A 20853-nucleotide genomic window follows, 5' to 3' on the forward strand; every position below is an offset into this window, starting at 1 on the left:
TTACTTCTAATGTCCAATAGTCAGAGTTATAATACAGGGATGTGTTTGGAGGAATGCATACCTTTACCAATATTAATTCAAATTCCTGATATCCAAATTTTACAACTAGAAAGTATGAGAACTTCTCTTCATTATATAGTTTCCCCCCTATGCCATTGCAATTCTTGCTTAATATAGAATCATAGTCCACCAGAGGGTCACCCCTTATTCTTGGTTTTTTTTGGGTGGGGGAAGTCCATCCCTGAAACCCCGGAAGTTATACTAATTCATCCTCTTCAGTTAGCCAGGTTTCCTGGATGGCTATTAACATCACATTTAGATAAGAAACTCACTAGTCAACCACTTCTTTCTAGCCAGCTATGTTTCAAGTCACAATTTCTTTGGGACTCCCGTCAGCAAGATACTCTGACTGGGTGGGTTGACTAGGGAATAAGGGTACTGAATGTCAAGTTGTTTTTGGAGCTAGATCAATATTCACTATACTTCCTCTGTAAACACAATTATTATAGAGTTCAATATTCAAACTAGGATAAAGAATCATTTAGTGACTCTCCATTGATCATTTCACAACCAGTACTTTGCTTTGGAAGCTTTCATTTTCTGAGGATGTGATTTATTTTATTTATTTATTTTATTAAATTTCTATACCGCCCTTCTCCCAAAGGACTCAGGGCAGTGAACAGCCACAAGATAAAACACATAAATACAAAAATTTAAAATAAATTAAAAATGAATTAAAAAATTTGGCTGAATTTAAAATACCCCATAATTTAAAACAAATTAAAATTTACATTTAAAAAAAGAGGAGAAGATTTAGGCCAGGGACATCAAGAGTTAAAGCATCTCCGCTCCATCTTAAAAGCCTCCCTCCTCTTTTTAAAAAATATTCCTGCCTGACATCTCTCTGTCACCCACAAACATGCACACCGGTCTTCTTTAACTGTGTATACTAGCATTTTTGCCAGGTCATAAATTCACTAAGACAATTTTACTGGGTCTCTAGAGCTGCTCAGAGATTAGCTGCCAGAGCTGAAATATTACTATTCCTGTGATCAAACGTACAAAAGCTCTCTCATTAAGCAACCTGCTCTGGCAGTGTTCTTATCAGTATATGTATCAAAATAGAGTAAATGGCATTTTCTATGTAACTGTGTGTATATATGGTGTGTAGATAAAACATACACACAAACATCAAGGTACGCTTTTATAGGTAATTCTATATAATTATATATAATAATTATATATATAATCCATGCCAAATTACTATGTATTGTCAAGAAATTATGAAACTAGTTTTCCCTTGGGGATTCCCCATATCAAAACAAGTTACCTTATGTGCGGCCAGAATCTGAAAATAACATTTAACACAGTGGTGTTCGGTTGAGATCGGCATATGTGGGACTGATTGGGGTAGATTGTAGGGGTGATACCGAAATATACCCTGTTTCCACGAAAATAGGACCCAACCGGAAAATAAGTCTTAGCATGATTTTTCAGGATGCTTGTAATATAAGGCCTATCCCCAAAATAAGCCCCAGTTAAGATTGTCAGCCAGATGGATGCATTTAGTACCGCATTTCCCCAACAATAAGACCTAACCAGAAAATAAGCTCTAATGTGTCTTTTGGAGCAAAAATTAATATAAGACCCGGTCTTATTTTTGGCGAAACATGGTAATTTCATCATATTTTATTTATCTATATATTAAATTATTGTATTTTATTCGAATTTCATTTTAAATCATATTTTATTCCCATGTCATGGGCCCAGGGTACTTGCAGGACCATCTCCTACTGGCCTCCCACCGCCCAGTGCGCTCACATAGGATTGCCCTCCTCCAGGTGCCATCGGCCAGACAATGTTGGCTGGTGGCGCCCAGGATGAGGGCATTCTCTGTGGTCACACAGACCCTCTGGAATGAGTTACCCACTGGGCTCCGGACAGCCCCCAACCTCTGTACTTTCCGCGGTGACCTGAAGACATGGCTTTTTCAGCAAATTCCCTGATCTGCCGGGAGTTTTAATTGCTTGGGGATTTTAAATTGGATTATTTTGATATCATTTTATTGTCGTGTTGTTTTATCTTGTGAGCCGCCCCGAGTCCTATGGGAGAAGGGCGGCATATAAATACAATAAATAAATAAATAAATATTCCAATTTCATTTTAAATCATATTTTATTCTAATTCCATTTTAAATTCTTTTTATCAGATTTTAATAATAATTTGTGTCTGGAACTCTGCACTTTGATATGGCCCAAGGGCTAATCAATAAAGTAAACTGAAACTTCTTTGGTAATCTGTGATCATGTGTGGCAAGGATTATCTAAAAGCAAAATTACATCCTAACCCAGCTTCTGTATTTAATTTTAAATGGAGGTAGTCAAATGTTTTTGAAGGCTTTTGATAGCCATCTGAATTCTAAATTCCTTTGGAGATAACAAATTTCTGAAAACTAAGCAGAGGCTGGGTTGGTTAATGTAAAGTAGGAAAGCATCAAGATGGCTACCTTCAGACCCCCTTCCAAACATTGCCTGTGAATTACACGTCCTAATGTGAGAGAAGATTACTATTAGTAAATAAGTGGAAAATAATCATAATAGTAAAAGGGGTGTGATGGCTCAGTGGTTAAAGATGCTGAGTTATCAGCTGGAAAGCTGATAGCCCAGGTTGATGCCATTGCTTTCCCCAGCTCCTGCAAACCTAGCAGTTTGAAAACATGCATATGCGAGTAGATAAATAGGTACCACTTCAGTGAGAAGGTAACAGTGTTACCTTGGGGTATGGCCATGCTGACCATATGACCATGGAAGTCTCTTTGGACAACACTGGCTCCCTCAGCTAAGAAACAGAGATGAGCACTGTCCCCTAAAGTCGGACAGCTTTAATCATAATACTGGTATTTCATTAAAAGTTTCTTTAATATCATTTTGGTTCTGACTCTGCCATTTTTGGCTGCTCTGAGTTCAATTATGGCTGTCAGCCTGAGCAAGATTGTGCAAAGATTTAAGAAAGACTCATTCAAGGTCACTCATAAAGAGAAATTATACAGTAAAAATTGTGAAATCACGAATACCTGAAAGTATATTTATGCATTTATTTGGAACGGTTAAGAGACTTATGTGCTACTGATTGGCTCTCACCTCTCTGCCTTCCCCACACCTGCAGATCTAATTCAATGTCCAGTCGTGACTCTCATGCCCTTTATCACATCTCTTTCAGAAGGCCCATTTCTCTGCATGTATTATATTACTTACAGGTGAATGCATTTCTTTCATCAGACATGATTCTGAATTGTTAATCCTCTATCAGACTCTGTAGCCTCAGTTACGGGATTAGGGAAAGAAAGATATGTCATTGCTGAAGGCTGCTACAAAAGGCATCTCAGTAATCTTCAGTCACTGAGATACAGTACCGTAATCTCATTGAACTGCAGTTTCTGTTTGAGCCATTTCAGCACTTTGAGTTACAATTTAATTTACAAAGCCCTTAATGGCTTGGAGCTGGGATATTTATACATAATACTTCCTTAACCTATCTAAATGTATCTGTCATATGTCTAAGTCTACCTGTAGATCTTAGTAATGCTGTTTAGGAGATCATGTCCTTTGTTTTAGAACTATATCTATGAACAGCTGCTCTGGACTCAGCTGACTATATAAAAGGATTCTTTTTTTATTATACATAGTAAGATCAAAGTGTTTATGGATTGAGATGACTGATTTTGGCAAAGCTTGAAGGGCCACAGATTGTTACAATTTGAGGAGTCAACTGTCTATCTTCCTTTGAGTGCAGCCAATAAAAATGAGCAGGGGGAGATATCCCTTCTTTCTCGCCAATATCATGCACAATATGAATCAAAAAGGAAAAATGGAAACAAGAGAGATAAGCGAATAGTTTTGCTTTACAATGGCCTTCTCTGACTTACTGCCATGTAGATATTTTGGACTACAACTCCCATCAACCTCAAACTTTTTGGTCACTCATGGGAAGTGCTGAAGTCCCTGGATTGGATAGCATTTTGATGGGAGAGTTTAACATAGTATGTGTTCATTGTTTATTATTAATACCGTGTTCCCCCAAAAATAAGACCCTGTCTTATATTTTCTTGAACCCCAAAATAAGCGCTTGGCCTTGTTTTCAGGGAGGTCTTATTTTTGGGGGGCACATGGAGCAAGATGGGGCTCCTCTTGCCGTCTTGCCTGATTTCCAGCTCTGCGTTTAAATGTTTTTGGGGAGGGCTTATTTTAGTGCATGCGCTCAAAAGCCCGATTGGGCTTATTATCAGGGGATGTCTTATTTTCGTGGAAACAGGATAGTAATAATAGTACATGCATGTATTGTCTAGTATTGCATTTAGATCTTATCTATTCTCTGAGAGCTCAAGGCAATATATATGGGGTCTCCCTACAACAACCTCTATCAGAGAGAATGATGTGTGGGGGAGTGGTGCAAAGTCACAGTGGTTAGAATGCAGTACTGCAGGCTACTTCTGCTGACTGCCAGTTGCTTGCAATTTGGCAGTTCAAATCCCACCAGGCTCGAGGTTGACTCAGCCTCCCATCCTTCCGAGGTGGGTAAAATGAGGACCCAAATTGTTGGGGGCAATAGGCTGATTCTATAAACTGCTTAGAGAGGGCTGTAAAGCACTGTGAAGCGGTATATAATTCTAAGTGCTATTGCTAAAGGGATTGCTTAACTGGGACTCCCTGTTTCAAGTTCAGCATTTTAACTATAGCACACTAGCAATTTTTATAGATTTTCAAATATAGTAGGCTGCCTAATTGGAAAGCCAGAAACACCACCACTGTCAACAGATGTAGATATTTCACAGGATTGTATTATTGTCTATGCTATTATCCTAAAATCATAATGTTTTGTAATATACCAGCAAGTAGAAAGTACCTTTTCCTTCAAAGCTTTTTATCTCCATCTGCTGGTTTAAACTTGTCAGTAGAATGCTCTGCAACTTGACCAGTTTTAATAATCTTCTTCAAGGTAGCATCTTCCAGGTACATTGTAATTTACTAGTATGCACAAAAGGCATTCTGGAAATTGCAGCCCCAGTGTCAGGTTGGGAGAGGTTGTGTGACAAGATGATTATGGTGATATACTTTACTCAGTAAGAGCCATTTTGGTGCTTAGCTGAGAAATAAATATTGTGTGGTTTTTTTAAAAAAAAACAAATAGAACCTTTAAACTGAGCATTCTATGTGTTTATTTACATTGCTATGTTTTGGGGATCTTAATTTGTCTTCGAACAAAAGTGGATTTTGTTAATATAGGAAAAAATGGTATAAACAAACAAAGGGCTACAGAAGCAAGAAATAACCATAGCAGAGGTGTTAGGCATAATAAATCAGGAAGCAATGAAATTCAAAAGACTACATATTGCTTGTTAACATTCTCTACAAGAATCTGAACTACTAACAGTCAAAGCAAATTGGAGGTAGATGAGAGTCAGCGGAATTCAAGGTGGGCTGGACAGCCTAGACTTAGATCTCTTGTGGGTTCAAAGGGACTTGAGACTGATGATGAGCTAGACCCCTCTTTTGGGCTCACCCTGGTCATTTACTACAAGAAAATCTACATTCAGGAGCACAATATTCACATTTAGTGGGAATCTTACTGAAACTGAGCCTGTTTCATCTTTTCAGTACAATTTGATCTGTAAAGATCATTCATTTCAGTCTTTTTCCCCCCATGAGATGTCTTTAAATGAGACTTTCCTAAAATTGATGCTCTGCAGAAGCTCTAAACTACAGTTTCCAGGAAAAGTACCATAACTCTGGAAGTATCAAGCTGGGGAAAGCTTTGATCATACCAGGCAGATCGCTCGAGTTTATGTCATTTTATAATGACTTTGCTTCCAGGGATATTTCTGGACAATTAAATATCCTCAAAAAGCTGTCGATTGAGCAGCAGTCATAGTGAATTTTTAATTTTCTGTGACCTAAATTCAAACTCAGCATATCACTGGGCTGTCTCAGACTCTCCTTATTCAGATCATTCTTTCACTTTCCCAGGAATGCCCACATTTCTGTTCATTTTACTTATTGTTCTATTACTCTGCAGGCCTTTTGATTCATTTTAACTTGCATACTTACAGTGTCAGTTCAGGAGTGCTAATTTTTTTGTCTTAATAATCTTCATTTTTTTTTTCTTTCCTTTTTTTTCCCCTTCCACTTTTAGCTACAAGCTCCTAGCGTAAAAGGCTTTGATTTTGCAAAGCAGCATTTAGGCCAGCATAACAAGGATGACATCCTGATCATCCATGAACCAACTCCTCTGCCAGGACCAATTAAAGATACCACACCTTCTGAAAATGGTGACCTGCCAAGCCCCAAGACCAAGTTATCTTCAAAGCCTTCCAAGAATGTCCGACATAGAGGGAGGTCAGTTCAGAGGATGAGAAATTGCTCAGCACATTTTAAACTTAATTAACTGTGAAGGATTTATTTTATTCTTTGAAGCTTTTTCCTCAGTTTGAATAGGTTTTTTTGCTCAAGAAGGTTTTTTATATATATAAGCCCACAAGGATTTGTTTCCTAGGCTCATCTGCTGGGTTCCAAATTTTGTGGATTTTTTTTTCCAGGCTACACGTGTTGAATGCACCAATGACATGACTTTGGGGCATCAAGTTCTGATGTGATGTAATAATGTACCTAAACTTTCTGAAATTTCCAGATGGTTTAACAACCTTCTCCAATGTGATTCGCTCCTAATATGTAGAAAGATTCCATCATTATCCAAAATAGCCATGGTTGCTACAGACACTCTCACATAATTAAAGGGAAGGGTACACAGTTCTTCATTCCACTACTTAATGACTAGTTCTGCTGACTTCTCTGTATTGTATATGGAGATCCTTTTAGCAATTGGTTCTTTGAGCTTGAAAGCTTAGTACCCTGCATTTGGTGTTTGTCCTTCACTGAAAATGGAGGATCCATTATGTAAATTATTTTATACACATATCCTCAAATGGAAGCTTAAAAAATGAAAATAAGAACCTTGAAAGCAATCATTACCCCAAAATGCAATTATTCATACTGGTTAAAAAAGAAAGGAGAACAAATATTACATCAATTTTTAAAAGGTAAGAACAGAAATGTACTGTAAATTCAAACAGTGAAAGTCATATTATATCACAACCTACATTAAAATGTTTATCAAAAATCAAAGCCTTTACTGGATGTTTGCGGGTTTCTGAAGATATCATTTGCATGGATATATTCTACTTGTTACATCTGTAATTGACAATTAGTTATTTATCCCATGAATCTATCTCATCCTCATACATGGAGCGATACTTTTTGCAAAGCCATTCAAAGCATTTGAAAGGGGCATTTGAAAGTGTATTGAGACAGACAAAGCCCTTAATGGTTTTGTAAAAAGCATTAAACCTTGTTCTTGGGGAGTTCCAGCAAAATACATATCCATGCATGTGTGCACATGACTAAGGAAGCTTCCAAAGCAGCTGTGTCAAGACTTCTAAAAGACACAGGTACTTTAATACTTTAAGGAGGACTGCTTCATTCATACCATTGTGCTTTGCAGAATCTCCCTTTCAACTGATTTGTGCAATGCTTAGTTTGTCCGGAATCTACTGCCATCCGTATAGTGCAGAGGTGAAATTCAGCGGGTTCTGACCAGTTCTGGAGAACCAGTGGTGGAAATTTTGAGTAGTTTGGAGAACTACCTCTGACTGGCCCCGCCGCCATCTATTCTCTGCCTCCCAGTCCCAGCTGATCGGGAGGAAATGGGGATTTTGCAGTATCCTTCCCCTGGAGTGGGGAGGGAATGGAGATTTTACAGTATCCTTCCCCTGCCACGCCAGCCATGCCATGCCATACCATGCCCACCAAGCCATGCCACGCCCACCAAGCCATGCCCACAGAACCAGTAGTTAAAAAATTTGAATCCCACCACTGGTATAGTGAATCATGCATGTTAATGGATGCAGTGGAAGGTAGAAGAAAAGAGACTTATTTAAAGGAGAAAGAAATACATTAGTTGTACATATCTCTTTAATTAACTCAAGAGAAAGCTAATTTGGTGTAGTGGGTAAGCCATCAGGCTAGAAACTGGAAAAAACTGTAATTCTAACCCTGTTTTAGGCCTGACTTCAACAGGGCAACCTTGGGCCAGTCATTCTCTCTCAGCCCTTGGAAAACCAATAGCAATTCATTCCCCAAATTCTCCAAGAATACTGCAGAGACTTGTCCAGAAAATCTACAGGCCCAAATCTCTCTCTCTTTCTAAAGTCCCTCTCTTTCATGGACTTTATTTGAAAGTGTATAATAATGCATTACTGTGGGTGAAAGGAAACATTAATTAAATCCACACTCTTTAGTAACCTTATTTATATCCTACTCTATTGTTTATTATATAGTATAAATATGAAACGTACCATTTAATAATAATAATAATAATAATAATAATAATAATAATAATAATAATAATAATAATAATAATAATATTGTTTTGGTATATACAGAGTTTCCCCTTCTGATGCTGATTCCACAGTGAGTGAGCACTCGAGTGGCCGAGACACAGGAGATGAGAATGCAAGATCTCAAACAGCTGCCAATGACGTGAAATCTCATCGAGTTAGCAAGCCTGGTAAGTTACATGATTATACTTTTATATAACATTGAAATAATTTACAGGAATATAAATACCTATTCATAAATCATAAAATACTACAAATACTGAAACAGATTGATATTTCTCCTGACCATCATTTGCAAAATACATTGATAGATCCCTGGATTGTTCTTTGTTTTGTTTTGTTTGTTTTGTTTTGTTGTTTGCATTGATTGTAAACACTCAAAGTGTTCAAAAGATGCTTATGTATTTGACTTTGTCCAATTTTTTTTTCTGTTCTAGCTATGCTATACAAGTTCATTTTAACCATAGTTCTACCTGAACCAAATAGATCAAAGATACTAGTTTTCTGGAAAAATTGAATCCTTTTTATTCCTTGGCTAATTTTGTTAACAAATGACTACTAAGAAGCCCTGTATTTATTTATGCAAATAAATGAGAATATTGTAATGGTAACTATACAAGTGTATATTATTCTGTCCAGAATGTTATGCAGTAGACCTTCAAGACCACATTAGAATATAAGGCACTTATTAACTTATTTATTTTTATTTATTTAATTTGTCAAGCATGTATAAGATAACAGATATAAGTATGAACGTGTTTATGAATACATGAAACGGATACAAATAAATGGGGACAGTGGGAGAGGGATGGTAGGCACGTATGCACGCCCCTTACAGACCTGTTAGGAATGGGGTGAGGTCAACAGTAGACAGTCTAAGGTTAAAGTTGTGGGGGTTACAACAACACTGAAAAAAATGACTTACAGTTGGGACTTATAATTACAACTTTCGCAACATCCCTATGGTTGCATGATCAAAAGTTGAGCGCTTAACAATCAACATTCCCTTATGGTGACGGCAGTGTCATGGGGTCATATGATCACCATTTGCAACTTTCCCAACTGGCTTTCAACAAGCAAGTTGATGGAGAAAGCCAAATTTGCTTGATGGGCACATGATTAACCTAAAAACTACGTGATTCAATTAACCCTGGTAAAAAGATCATAAAATTGGGCATAACTCACTTAACAACTGCCTTATTTAATAATGGAAATTCTGGTCCCAATTATGGATGTAAGTTGAAGACTGCCTGTACATCCAAATGATCTCAGAAGGGTTATGGTATGTCCTTGGTCAAACTGTAGAAACAATTTCCTTGTGTTAACTGCTATCTTAGAATACTTCTCAGTAACATATGACTTTCCTATCATGATTTGGTGAATTGTAATGATATCCTTTGTTTTTTTTTTTCCTTTGGATGCTATCAGGATTAAACAAAGTGGGTAAGTTTAAAAAAGAATATGAACCTGGACCTAGCAGATTTAAACATAGAATGAGAGGTTCTTTATAGAAGTAAATGTAATAGATTTTCATTTAGGTGTCTTTACTGTGAATATTGACATGAAACAACTTTACTCTAAATAAATATGTCTATTGTCTCATCAGCAAACAATTGTCTATCCTTAACAATTTTCCGTGATTATGTTCAGATCTTTCATATGCTTAGCTACTTAACTGACATTGAATTTCGGATTTTGTGCATGTAAAACCTATGCTTGACCCATATACCGTATTTTTCGGAGTATAAGAAGCACTGGAGTGTAAGACGCACCTTAGTTTTTGGGGAGGAAAATGGGGGGGTTGGGAATCTGCCTATCAGGTATTCATCTGGCTAGTGTCCTTAGCCTGGTCAGCTTCAGCACATTAGTTCGCTGGTTTTGAGCTCGCACCCACCTGGTTGGGGCTTAAAAACAGCTTCTAAAGCACAGCTGATCGTTGGAGGGAACAGCAATGAGAAAAGCAGGCGAAGCTCAGAAGATCGCTAGCACCTCATTAGGGCCGAAAAAAAACTTTGAATGCACAGCCTTGTAGGGCTCTCAAAGGGAGCGTTTGGAGGCTGAAAATGTGATGCGCGGAGCCCAAAAACACAAGCCATTGTCAGTGGCAATCTCTGCAGGCAGGAAGAGGATGTGCAGAGGCCGAAGGGTGGGGGCCGGCGGGTGGGCGGGGCTACATTCAGCGTATAAGACGCACCCAAATTTTCAGCCTCTGTTGGGGGGGGGAGTGCATCTTATCCTCCAAAAAATATGATACTTATCTTTGCAGCATATTATTGCATGATGCTTTGCTAATGGAGGAGGAATTTAGAAATGCAAGGTATCTGGAGAGGTCATTTCTTTTAATCCTTAGGAGGATTAAGCTATCTGTAGGCCTTAGACCAACAACTGAGGCAGCTTCCCAAGAGGGAAAGGGAGAGAGGGGGAGAGACACAGAGAGAGAGAGAGATTATCAAAGAAAACATGTCTGAAAGAAGATAAGCGGAAAGTCAGAAAGAGGGAACAGGTGGCCCCACTTAACTGAGGCCGTACCTAGACATATAAAAGATCTCAACTGTAGGCTCTGATCTGTTTGCTTAATCTCCTTCCAAAAAGTGCCCATCCATGTCCTCAACATTTTAAAATATATTCCTAAAGAAAAGTATTTGCTGTGATTTTATTTGTGCACACATATGGTCTGACCTCGAACAGGTGGCTGTGCATAAGCTTTCTCCTCCCGCATTTTATATGCAGCGGACTTTAAAAGATTCTTAGAAGAGTTTTGGGTGACTTCTGTGAGGCTACAGATTTATGAATAATAGTTGTCTGAATAGAGGTTTTTATTTGTAAAACTGAGGTTTGTAGAGGATCTAGCTTTCCATTATCATGGAAAACAAAAACTTAATCCTAAATCTTTGTACATCACGTTGTAATTACAATGTTCTTATTACTGTTAAAATCATATTCCTCTCTTGACAATAATCTTTATTGCTTTACTTCAGCCAGTCATTTAAGAGTTGTACATAAAACCTTCTTTCAGATGTAAAGCTAAACCATAACTTAAAGGGTTTTTTTCTCCCCTTCATGATTTAACTGCAAAGTAAAAATTGGAAATATTTGGTTCTATATTCAGTTGAACCAGTGGTGGATTTCAAAATTTTTTACCACCGGTTCTGTGGGTGTGGCTTGTTGGGCGTGGCATGGCTTGGTGGGTGTGGCGTGGTGGGCGTGGTAGGGGAAGGATACTGTAAAATCTCCATTCCCACCCACTCCAGGAGAAGGTTACTGCAAAATCCCCATTTCCTCCCGATCAGCTGGGACTTGGGAGGCAGAGAATAGATGGGGGCAGGGCCAGTCAGAATTTTTACTACCAGTTCACTGAACTACTCAAAATTTCTGCTACCGGTTCTCCAGAACTGGTCAGAACCTGCTGAAACCCACCTCTGAGTTGAACCCTCAACTGTGGCTAGTTTGAATTCTGTTTTTTTTTAAATAATTCAGCTTCATAAAGTAATAACAAGTAGGTTTATTTTAATTAAATGTAACTTAAGATGTCATGCTCCTGCAGTTTGTTAAAAGCAAAAGTTAAGTTTCTGGCTTTGTGACCATTTCAAAGAGGCCTTGTGTAGAATGTTCCTTTTCATAGTAAAGCCATGGTCAAGTATTTTGCTGAGATAGTCGGTTTGCTCTCTCATACTTTTTAATCTTCTTTTGACATCTTCTCAGCATGGCCAAGCATTACTAGAAAAGTCACATGGCTTTTACTGGCAAACACTTATAATTCTAGAAAAGCAATAAAATTTTGGCTTGGAGAGGCATTTTGAATACAGTTAATCAAACTTGTACAGATACATTAACTTGATATTTATGTTGTAAATTAACTAGCACCTCTGGCATTTGTTTTGTTATATAATATAAGAGAGGGGGGAGGGAGGGAGAGAGAGAGAGATACCTGTGGGAAGTGTTATTCAATGCATTGCAATATTAATTGCACATCTCACTTACAATAATATATAAACTGACAGCAAACAGCACTCCTTACTAGCACTGATGTTGTTACTAGTTAGGGTAAAGAAATATCTGCAAGAAAACAAGCAAGCTCAGAGAGCATCAAAGACCTCTCCAAAAAAAATAGTATCATGGTTATTAGGGTAGAAGTAATTTTATAGTAATTTTATTAGAAGTAATTTTATAGGGACGCGGTGGCTAAGATGCTGAGCTTGTCAACCGAAAGGTTTTCTGGCCAAACTGTTTTTCTGTTTGGGTAAGGAAATATCTACGAAACAGTGACCTAATGGGGCACGGGTTGTCTAGCATTACATTATTTTTTTCTAATTTCAATGGTACTATTCAAATTATGATTGTTGCTTTTTGGCCCAGAATGTTTTGTAAATGTCACGTGCCCTGGGATTTGAGATAATGTTTATTAAACCAATATATTTTTCTCTTTTTCTCTTTTTATTTATAACCCAGGCCCTCCTCAGATCACTAATGGAACGGAGCAGCCATCTTCAGCCTCTATCTTTGAGCATGTAGACCGAATGTCACGATCCTCTGAAATCAGTAGAAGAGTCCCTAGCAAGATCCAACTGATTGCTATGCAGCCTATCACAGTGCCTGCAGCACAAAACCAACCCCTTTCTGACCGAGTTGCCGAAACCAACAAAATTAATAAGGAGGTACTCTCCTCTTTCATAGCCTCCCCTTTCATAGCATACATCTCACAAGAAGAGTCTGTTTAAAATGAAGCCAACACAAAATCATAGAAATACTTGGAAGAAAGGAGATACTTTGTTTAGAATTATAAAAAAAAAAAAAATTAGGTGGGCATCAGGTCTGCTCTCTGGAGAACACATTTCATAAATGAGGCCCTAACTGAGAGGACTCTCTTTTTGTATCTACTCTGCCTTGCATCCCTTGACAGGAAGAGAATGACCTTCAGTGAGTCCTCTGCCACTTTTACCTCAGGATTCTTTGGTTGAAAGTCATGATGTAGGGATGTGGTGGCTCAGTGGCTAAGATGCTGAGCTTGTCGATCGAAAGGTCAGCAGTTCGAATCCCTAGTGCCACGTAAGAGTGAGCTCCCATTACTTGTCCCAGCTTCTGCCAACCTAGCAGTTCGAAAGCACGTAAAAAATGCAAGTAGAAAAATAGGGACCACTTTGGTGGGAAGGTAACAGCGTTCCGTGCGCCTTTAGCATTGAGTCATGCCGGCCACATGACCACGGAGATATCTTCGGACAGTGCTGACTCTTCGGCTTTGAAACGGAGATGAGCACCGCCCCCTAGAATCGGGAACAACTAGCACATATGTGCCAGGGGAACCTTTACCTATACCTTTACATGATGTATATTTAGTACTGTGCTCCTAGGCAACCCTGTGTCAAGCCTATCTATTTCGGTGTCTCTTGTGGCTTTTTAAAATTTTGCTCTGTAAAGTAAAGTTACCCTCACCTTGATGAGGTTAACCTCATGCCAGGTATGACTGTGGCTCCTTCAAGAAATGAGGAGGGGCCCAAAATGTAAAGGTAAAAATAATTTGTCGCAAAGGTGCTTTTTCAAGAGGCAACTGGACTTCCTTTGTTTTTCCTTGAAGACATTTTGATTCTCATCCAAGAAGCTTCTTCAGTTCTGACTGAATTGTAGAGAATTGCAAGGAATATAAATCCTTCCATTCTCCACCATTCTGTCAGAGCTGAAGAAGCTTCTTAGATGAGAATCGAAATGTCTTCAAGGAAAAACAAAGAAAGTCTGGTTGCCTCTTGAAAAAGCACCTTTGGGACAACCATGACCTGGATGACTGAGAATCTCCATAGACATGTAAAAATAACTTGGACAATGTCTCCTGTTCTCAACATCAGTGGCTTCTTTGAAAGAATAACCAGGCATGAATCCTGGCCTTGTGGATGAAGCTGAAAAATAGTGGGGTTTTTTCCCTTTTTAGATTTCCCATGTGCCGAAAGTTTGATGCTGTAGTTTCTTATATAAGATTGCCTCCATTTTTCTAGGATATTGTGCCCTAGGGATACATCCAAGTTCCCATATCTGTATGTTTTTGCTACACTGAAAAAAAAACCATATAGTCACACTTACTTGTTAAATCTACAAGTCCATAAATACATAACCACATGCTCTACCTCTCACTGAGGGAGATCATTATGATTTCTTCTTCAAATGGCCCCCTAATTCAAATGCATTAGAAAATTGTTAAATGAGGGAGAGAAAGTAGATTTCAATTCCTGTAATAGCAGATTCTGTGAAGCAAGATCAATATTTTAGTAATGCGGATGAAAGTAAGAAACAACAGAAATAAATGTTGTTTTCTCTATACGATTAACTACTTCGCTTTTATCTTGTCTCAGTGAGGTTTTGCTGTAGTGGCTCCTCAGACAGCGGTACAGGAAAATTACCTGTAATCGGAAGAGACATCCAGAACAGAAACACATAATCCCAAGCACCATTCTTATCAGACGGATAATTCTTAGCTTTATACAAGCACAGTCTTTTTTTACATAAGCTTTTACCATAGCCCGGATTCTCTCTGATTTCTTTGCTGCTATGCCTCTCCGACAGGTTTCAGGAGATGCAATTTGCATGCTGTTTGTCATGCTCTTGTTATTAATATGCTGTGCTCTCTCTTCTGATTGTCCTTGCTGTATGAATCATACAGGGCATGATTTCTTTTTTTCCACCTGAAGTTATATACTGGCAAGCATTCAACGTTTTCTTCTCATATTTTCCTTCTCCTGTCTGATCCGTTTTGATCATGTCAAGAAGAAAAGCACCATGTTCCAGAAGAGGTTTAATGCATCTCCCTATTTTATTTTCTTGAAAGATACAAACAGCTCTGAGGCATAAATCTGAGATTGAGCATCACCGTAACAAGATCCGGCTACGTGCCAAGCGCAAAGGACATTATGAATTCCCAATTGTGGATGACGTGGTTATCATCGATACCAAAGAACAGCAGCAGATGTACCGCAAGGCACAGATGCAGATAGATAAAATCTTGGACCCGAGTGGCAACATGCCAACTGTTTTCATAGAACCCAGGAAGAGGTAAGATGGAGAGAGTGGAATTCATTCCCATTGATTTAGAAAATGTGTATATTCCTGAGAAGATTAAGAAAATATGTTAAAATATTTTATGTCAGATTCCTAAAATACGAAGAATGTTAAAATATTTTGTGTCATGCTTCATCTATAAATTTCTCACTTGGGAAGACACAAGGAGAAAAGAAATCAAGGCAACAGAATATACTGGACAATAAAAGGAGCCTTGGTAGTACAGTGGTTTAATGCACCCTGTTATTAACACAGCTGCCTGCAATTTCTGCAGGTTCGAATCTTACCAGGCTCAAGGTTGACTCAGCCTTCCATCCTTTCTAAGGTAGGTTAAATGAGGACCCAGTTTGTGGGGGCAATAAGCTGACTTTGTATAAATATACAAAAGTATGAAGGCTATTGCTTAACACATTGTAAGCCGCCCTGAGTCTCCGGAGAAGGGCGGCATATAAATCAAATTAAAAAAAAAAAAAAGGGAGCTGTGTGCTCCTTTTCTTGAAATTTGCCTCCCAGATCTGCCAGGGTCTTCAGTTTTCTTGAGCATGGCTTCTGCCTGGTTAATATTAAGATGTACAAATGGTAGATCTATTTCAGGTGCCTTCCTTTCTGGTGAATAAAACCTGGCATTTACTACCAACATGGCCCTCTTAAAGGTATAACATCGATTACTGAACCTTCTTGTTTTTTGGAAACAAATCAATGCTATTCTGTTTGATAGGGCCGTCTATTGTGATTTGTTTCCTTGGCCTAGTTTTCTGTGTATTTTAATGAGTTAGTTTTGAATATATACCACATATCTTAACTATGCTTGCTGTTTGTTTATTCTTATTCTATACTTACTTTGGAGTCTCTCTTGGTGAGGAGGCAGGATCAACTGATTAAAATGAATACTCTATTAATGTTTTCTCAAATCAGTGGCCCGTACAAAATAAGTAGATAAAATGTTAACACCTGCCAAGATGCCACCAACAGTTCTGCATTCATGCCAATATTTAGAAACTTGGTTCATTTTACAATAATATCTAAACTAGGTCTATCAAATGGAAAACGAAATGAATGTTCTGATTTATTTATTCAAATTTCAGATGATGAAGATGATTCCCTTGAGAATTTGGATAAATGAGAGCATATCACAATTAAGCTAGCTATTTATTTTATGTTTATTCCATTATATTATTCATGTCCACTCATCTGCCAAAACTTTTGCTGCAGTTGCAAAAACAAAAGCAATAAAAAATAGCCTATAAAACGGGAAGTAGTGATAGGAATAAAAATTCCAAGCCAAACCGTCCTTAGATAGATTGCCTTAAAATTTTTAGAGGCTTAGATAAAAGATGTTTCACATGCTACAAACACTTTGAGGTAATGTTTCATGGTAATAAGAACACAATTTAGACAATGCTGGCAAATCTTAAGGCATTTAAAGAAACTATTTGTTCTTTAGTTCACGGGCAAAACGATCCCCAAAGCAGCGTCGGAGGCATCAGATGAATGGAAGCCCAATGGATGCAGACAAGGACAGGCTAATCACAACGGACAGTGATGGGACGTATAAAAGGCCTCCGGGTGTCAACAACTCAGCCTACATTGTATGTTTAGATCTTTAGGAAAGCTATACGTGATAATATATCGTAACATTCAACTTGCATGTAAATGTTGCATGACTGTATGGTGAAGATTGTAAATGTTGCATGACTGTATGGTGAAGATTGTTAATGTAAAATTGGTTTTTTCACAGATATTTGAAGACCTCTGATTTATAGACGTGTCTCAAATCTATTTTCTGTCTTAGAAGGGAAGGCATAACTAGGGCCTCAAAAAAACGGGATTCATGCACTGTGGTACCACTTAGACTTGGAAGCCTAAGCCACAATGTCCAACTCTTTGGTCAGTGCAAGAATTCTAATTAAAACATCTGCCTGGCTGCTATTTCCAGTGAAGGGGAAGTCCTGGGTAACAGCTTTCAATTCTTCATTTTGGAATCTGTAGCTTAAATCGATTATTCCTGACCTGTCCCATTCTCTCATGTGATAAAGTCTGGGCTGCCTTCTCGGTGACAAACTATTTGAAGAGTGCTGTCATATCTTCCCCATTCATCTTTTCACAAGGCTAAGAGTTCCCAGTGCCGTTAATCTCCCTTAATAGAATTTATCAGTCCCTAATCTTACTTGTTGCCCTTCTCTTAACTAGTCCAATTTTTCTGAATCCTTCCCATTTTTACCTACCACTGACCAACACGGCTTTCCTCCTACAGTATTCAAAGTGAGGTGTAATCATTGCAGAACAAAGTGAACAAATATAGCCTTAAATTTTAAATTCTACTGTGATTCAGCCTAAAAAAAGTTATTTGCTACTCCACTGATTCATGCTTGGTTTACAATTGACTTTTTAAATGTTCTTTCATCCCAACCCCCCCCCCAAATTTTAATCTTAAAACTGGTTACTGTTGACCTCACCCCATTCCTAAGAGGTCTGTAAGGGGCGTGCATAAGAGCACCAGCGTGCCTACCGTCCCTGTCCTAATGTTCCCTTTAATTGTATTCATTTTATGTATTCAATTCATGCTTATACTTATATATATTATCTAATACGTACTCAACAAATAAATAAAATAAATAAAAATAAACTAGAGTTTCTGGATCAGATATACTGCACTCGGAATTTATTTTTTATTCTGATTCCTTAGCATATAACTTTGTATTTGCTCCATTATTCTTAGCAATTTCTCTAATCTATGAAGGTTGCTTTGAATTTTGTTTTGGTAAACTAGGGTATTTTTGAATCATCTGCAAATTTGATAACTATTCCTTCTTCCTTGTTACTTGAACTGTTACTAAAAATGACTACCATGTACACTTCATTGGATACTTCCCTTCACTTGGTAAGGAATCATAGCTGAGTGTTCCTTGAATAAGATTTTTAAACCATTTCTGTATCTACTTCCTTCTCATGTTATTCAGCCCATATGCAATGAGCTTGCTAATCAGAATGTCACAGGGAACTTTTTAAAACACTTTGCTGTAGTCTTCCTTCACCTTCCTCATATATTTTAAAAAATTCACAATCCCAAAACAGTTCTGGCCATATATATTTGCAATCCAGAACTGCTATATCACCATTATTTCCCCATAAATTGCATGCGAAGCTTAGGAGAAATGGTTGGCTCATTGCTCAGCGAAGAAAGCTTCAACCTGCTTGTACTAGAAGTATTCTTTGTGTTGAATTTATATTTACCGACAAAGAAATAAATTCAAAACAAAAAATACTGTAGTTTGTCGTGAAAGCGACTGCCTGCGAAGGCTCCTGGATTGGGACTGAAAGGCGAAAGCAGAAGCAGTATGCTCCGTCCCATATTTGGGTAGACCAGGTTGCCCTGATAGACTGGTCTCACCGGAAAAAAACACGTATTCTTTCTTTGGTTTTCATATTATGTGGTATTCACATAGTATGAGAAGAGCCATGATGGCGCAGTGGTTAGAGTACAGTACTACAGGCTACTTCTGCTGACTGCCGGCTGCCTGCAATTTGGCAGTTCAAATCTCATCAAGATCAAGGTTGACTCAGCCTTCCATCTTTCTGAGGTCGGTGAAATGAGGACCCACATTGTTACGGGCAATATGCTGACTCTGTAAACTGCTTAGAGAGGGCTGTAAAGCACTGTAAAGTGGTATATAAATCTAAGTGCTATTGCTATTGATGCATTTCAGTCATCTGCAAATCTTATTAATAATACTTTGTGTAATGCGCAAAATGTAAAAATATTATCTGTGAGTAGTTGAGTAGTTACGGCAAGCATACACTCTTCAATTGGTATCTTGGGTACACTGTTTCTTGGGTACACTGTCATCAGCTCTCATCTCTGGAGAAGGAGATACTGCTAATGATACTCAGAATATGCGCAATAAAGTTTGCACAATGTAACACATAGATGTTGTTACGACAAATTATATCACACCCATATAATACTTAGATAATGTGTTTGTTCTTGCTCCCCCATCTTCTTTTTCCCAGTCTGATCCTGACCTTCCTGCAGATCCCCAGACACCTTCTTCAACTGAATTGGGAAAATACTCAGGCCTGCCTTCCCATGCTCTCCAATATGTCCCTCCTCAGCCATCTATTGAAGAGGCCCGGCAGACAATGCATTCTCTCCTGGATGATGCCTTTGCTCTGGTGGCTCCTAGTACTCAAGCATCCATCACCCATCCTGGAGGGTCAGGAGGACAGTCAACAAGCACTCCTGTCCGGGCTCCAAGAGATACCCCCAGCAGTCAGTGGGGGTCACCCTACAGCCAGGCTCACACAGTTAGTAGTCTCATTGATGCTCATCTCAAGAGCTTCCTTGTGAGAAAGAATAGTTCCTTCTCTCCTCAAGAATTTTTTTTCCTTCTTCTTCTTCTTAAAGGTATCCTACATTTTCTGCTTCTCAGCATCTGTCCAATTGTGTCAGAGCTTGGAAGTTAAATAAAATAGGGTCTCATTAGTAACTGGATGGAAGACATCCAGGAAATCGTTAGGCTATAAGTTAGACTAGAAAGTTAAAAAAGATGCAACATTACTTATTTAGTATTAACAGAAAATTGAATGATTAGGTCCTCATGGACATCAGGAATTGAATTCAAGGGCATCTGCATTTATGCTTTAATTAGTATTTAATTAGTATATAAATTTTTGAAAATATGCTTATCAAAATCCTTTCTTTTCTTTTTTTAACCCATTATTGTTTTCTTGTATTTTATTTATATAACATTTTCTTTCTTTCTTTTCTTTTGCTAAGATTGCCATTTTCTGAATATGACTACAGGATGAGGAACTATGGCCCCATTATGATTTGAGCCAGCATGGAATTCTGGGAGTCCACACATCATAAAGGGGCCATAGTTCCCCACCTTTGCTGTAATAGGTTCCTTGATTTGCTTCTATAATATGCCGACCAGTATTTTGATTTGATAAACGTTTTCTTAACTTAAAGTATTCAATATTTGGAAATATTTTACTCTTAACTTTTCCTTTTGAGTTCTATTTCACAATACCCTGATTATTTTAGAAGATATTGTCATGGCTTTTTTTCCCTGACATATGGTCTTTTTTCAGAGATACATGGATTTTGGGATGACTCCACCCTCAGCTCCAGGCCTGTTGCAGAGGTACTTTGCTAGTTATTTGATCGGTGTATTTGCAGAAGAATTATTTCTTTTTCTAAGAATAAAGTAAAGGTAAAGGTTCCCCTCGCACGTATGTGCTAGTCATTCCCGACTCTAGCGGGTGGTACTCATCTCAGTTTCAAAGCCGAAGAGCCAGCGCTGTCCGAAGACGTCTCCGTAGTCATGTGGCCAGCATGACTAAATGCCAAAGGCGCACGG

General features: G+C 38.2%; 1 protein-coding gene across 1 annotated transcript in view; it reads left to right on the plus strand.

Moving 5' to 3' along the window:
* The window catches only part of KIAA1549 (KIAA1549 ortholog), a 141596-nt gene that overhangs the window by 113075 nt on the left and 7668 nt on the right, over positions 1-20853 (plus strand). Inside the window, exons 11-18 of the mRNA XM_070947183.1 lie at positions 6190-6392; positions 8495-8619; positions 9878-9892; positions 12899-13104; positions 15261-15484; positions 16935-17079; positions 19502-19795; positions 20585-20637. Coding sequence (XP_070803284.1) covers positions 6190-6392; positions 8495-8619; positions 9878-9892; positions 12899-13104; positions 15261-15484; positions 16935-17079; positions 19502-19795; positions 20585-20637 — 1265 coding nt within the window. The remainder of the gene's footprint in view (positions 1-6189; positions 6393-8494; positions 8620-9877; positions 9893-12898; positions 13105-15260; positions 15485-16934; positions 17080-19501; positions 19796-20584; positions 20638-20853) is intronic.

This window comes from Pituophis catenifer, unplaced genomic scaffold (genome assembly GCF_029215685.1).
Source record: "Pituophis catenifer annectens isolate HBS135680 unplaced genomic scaffold, rPitCat1.0.hap2 SCAF_7, whole genome shotgun sequence".
NCBI lineage: Eukaryota > Metazoa > Chordata > Lepidosauria > Squamata > Colubridae > Pituophis > Pituophis catenifer.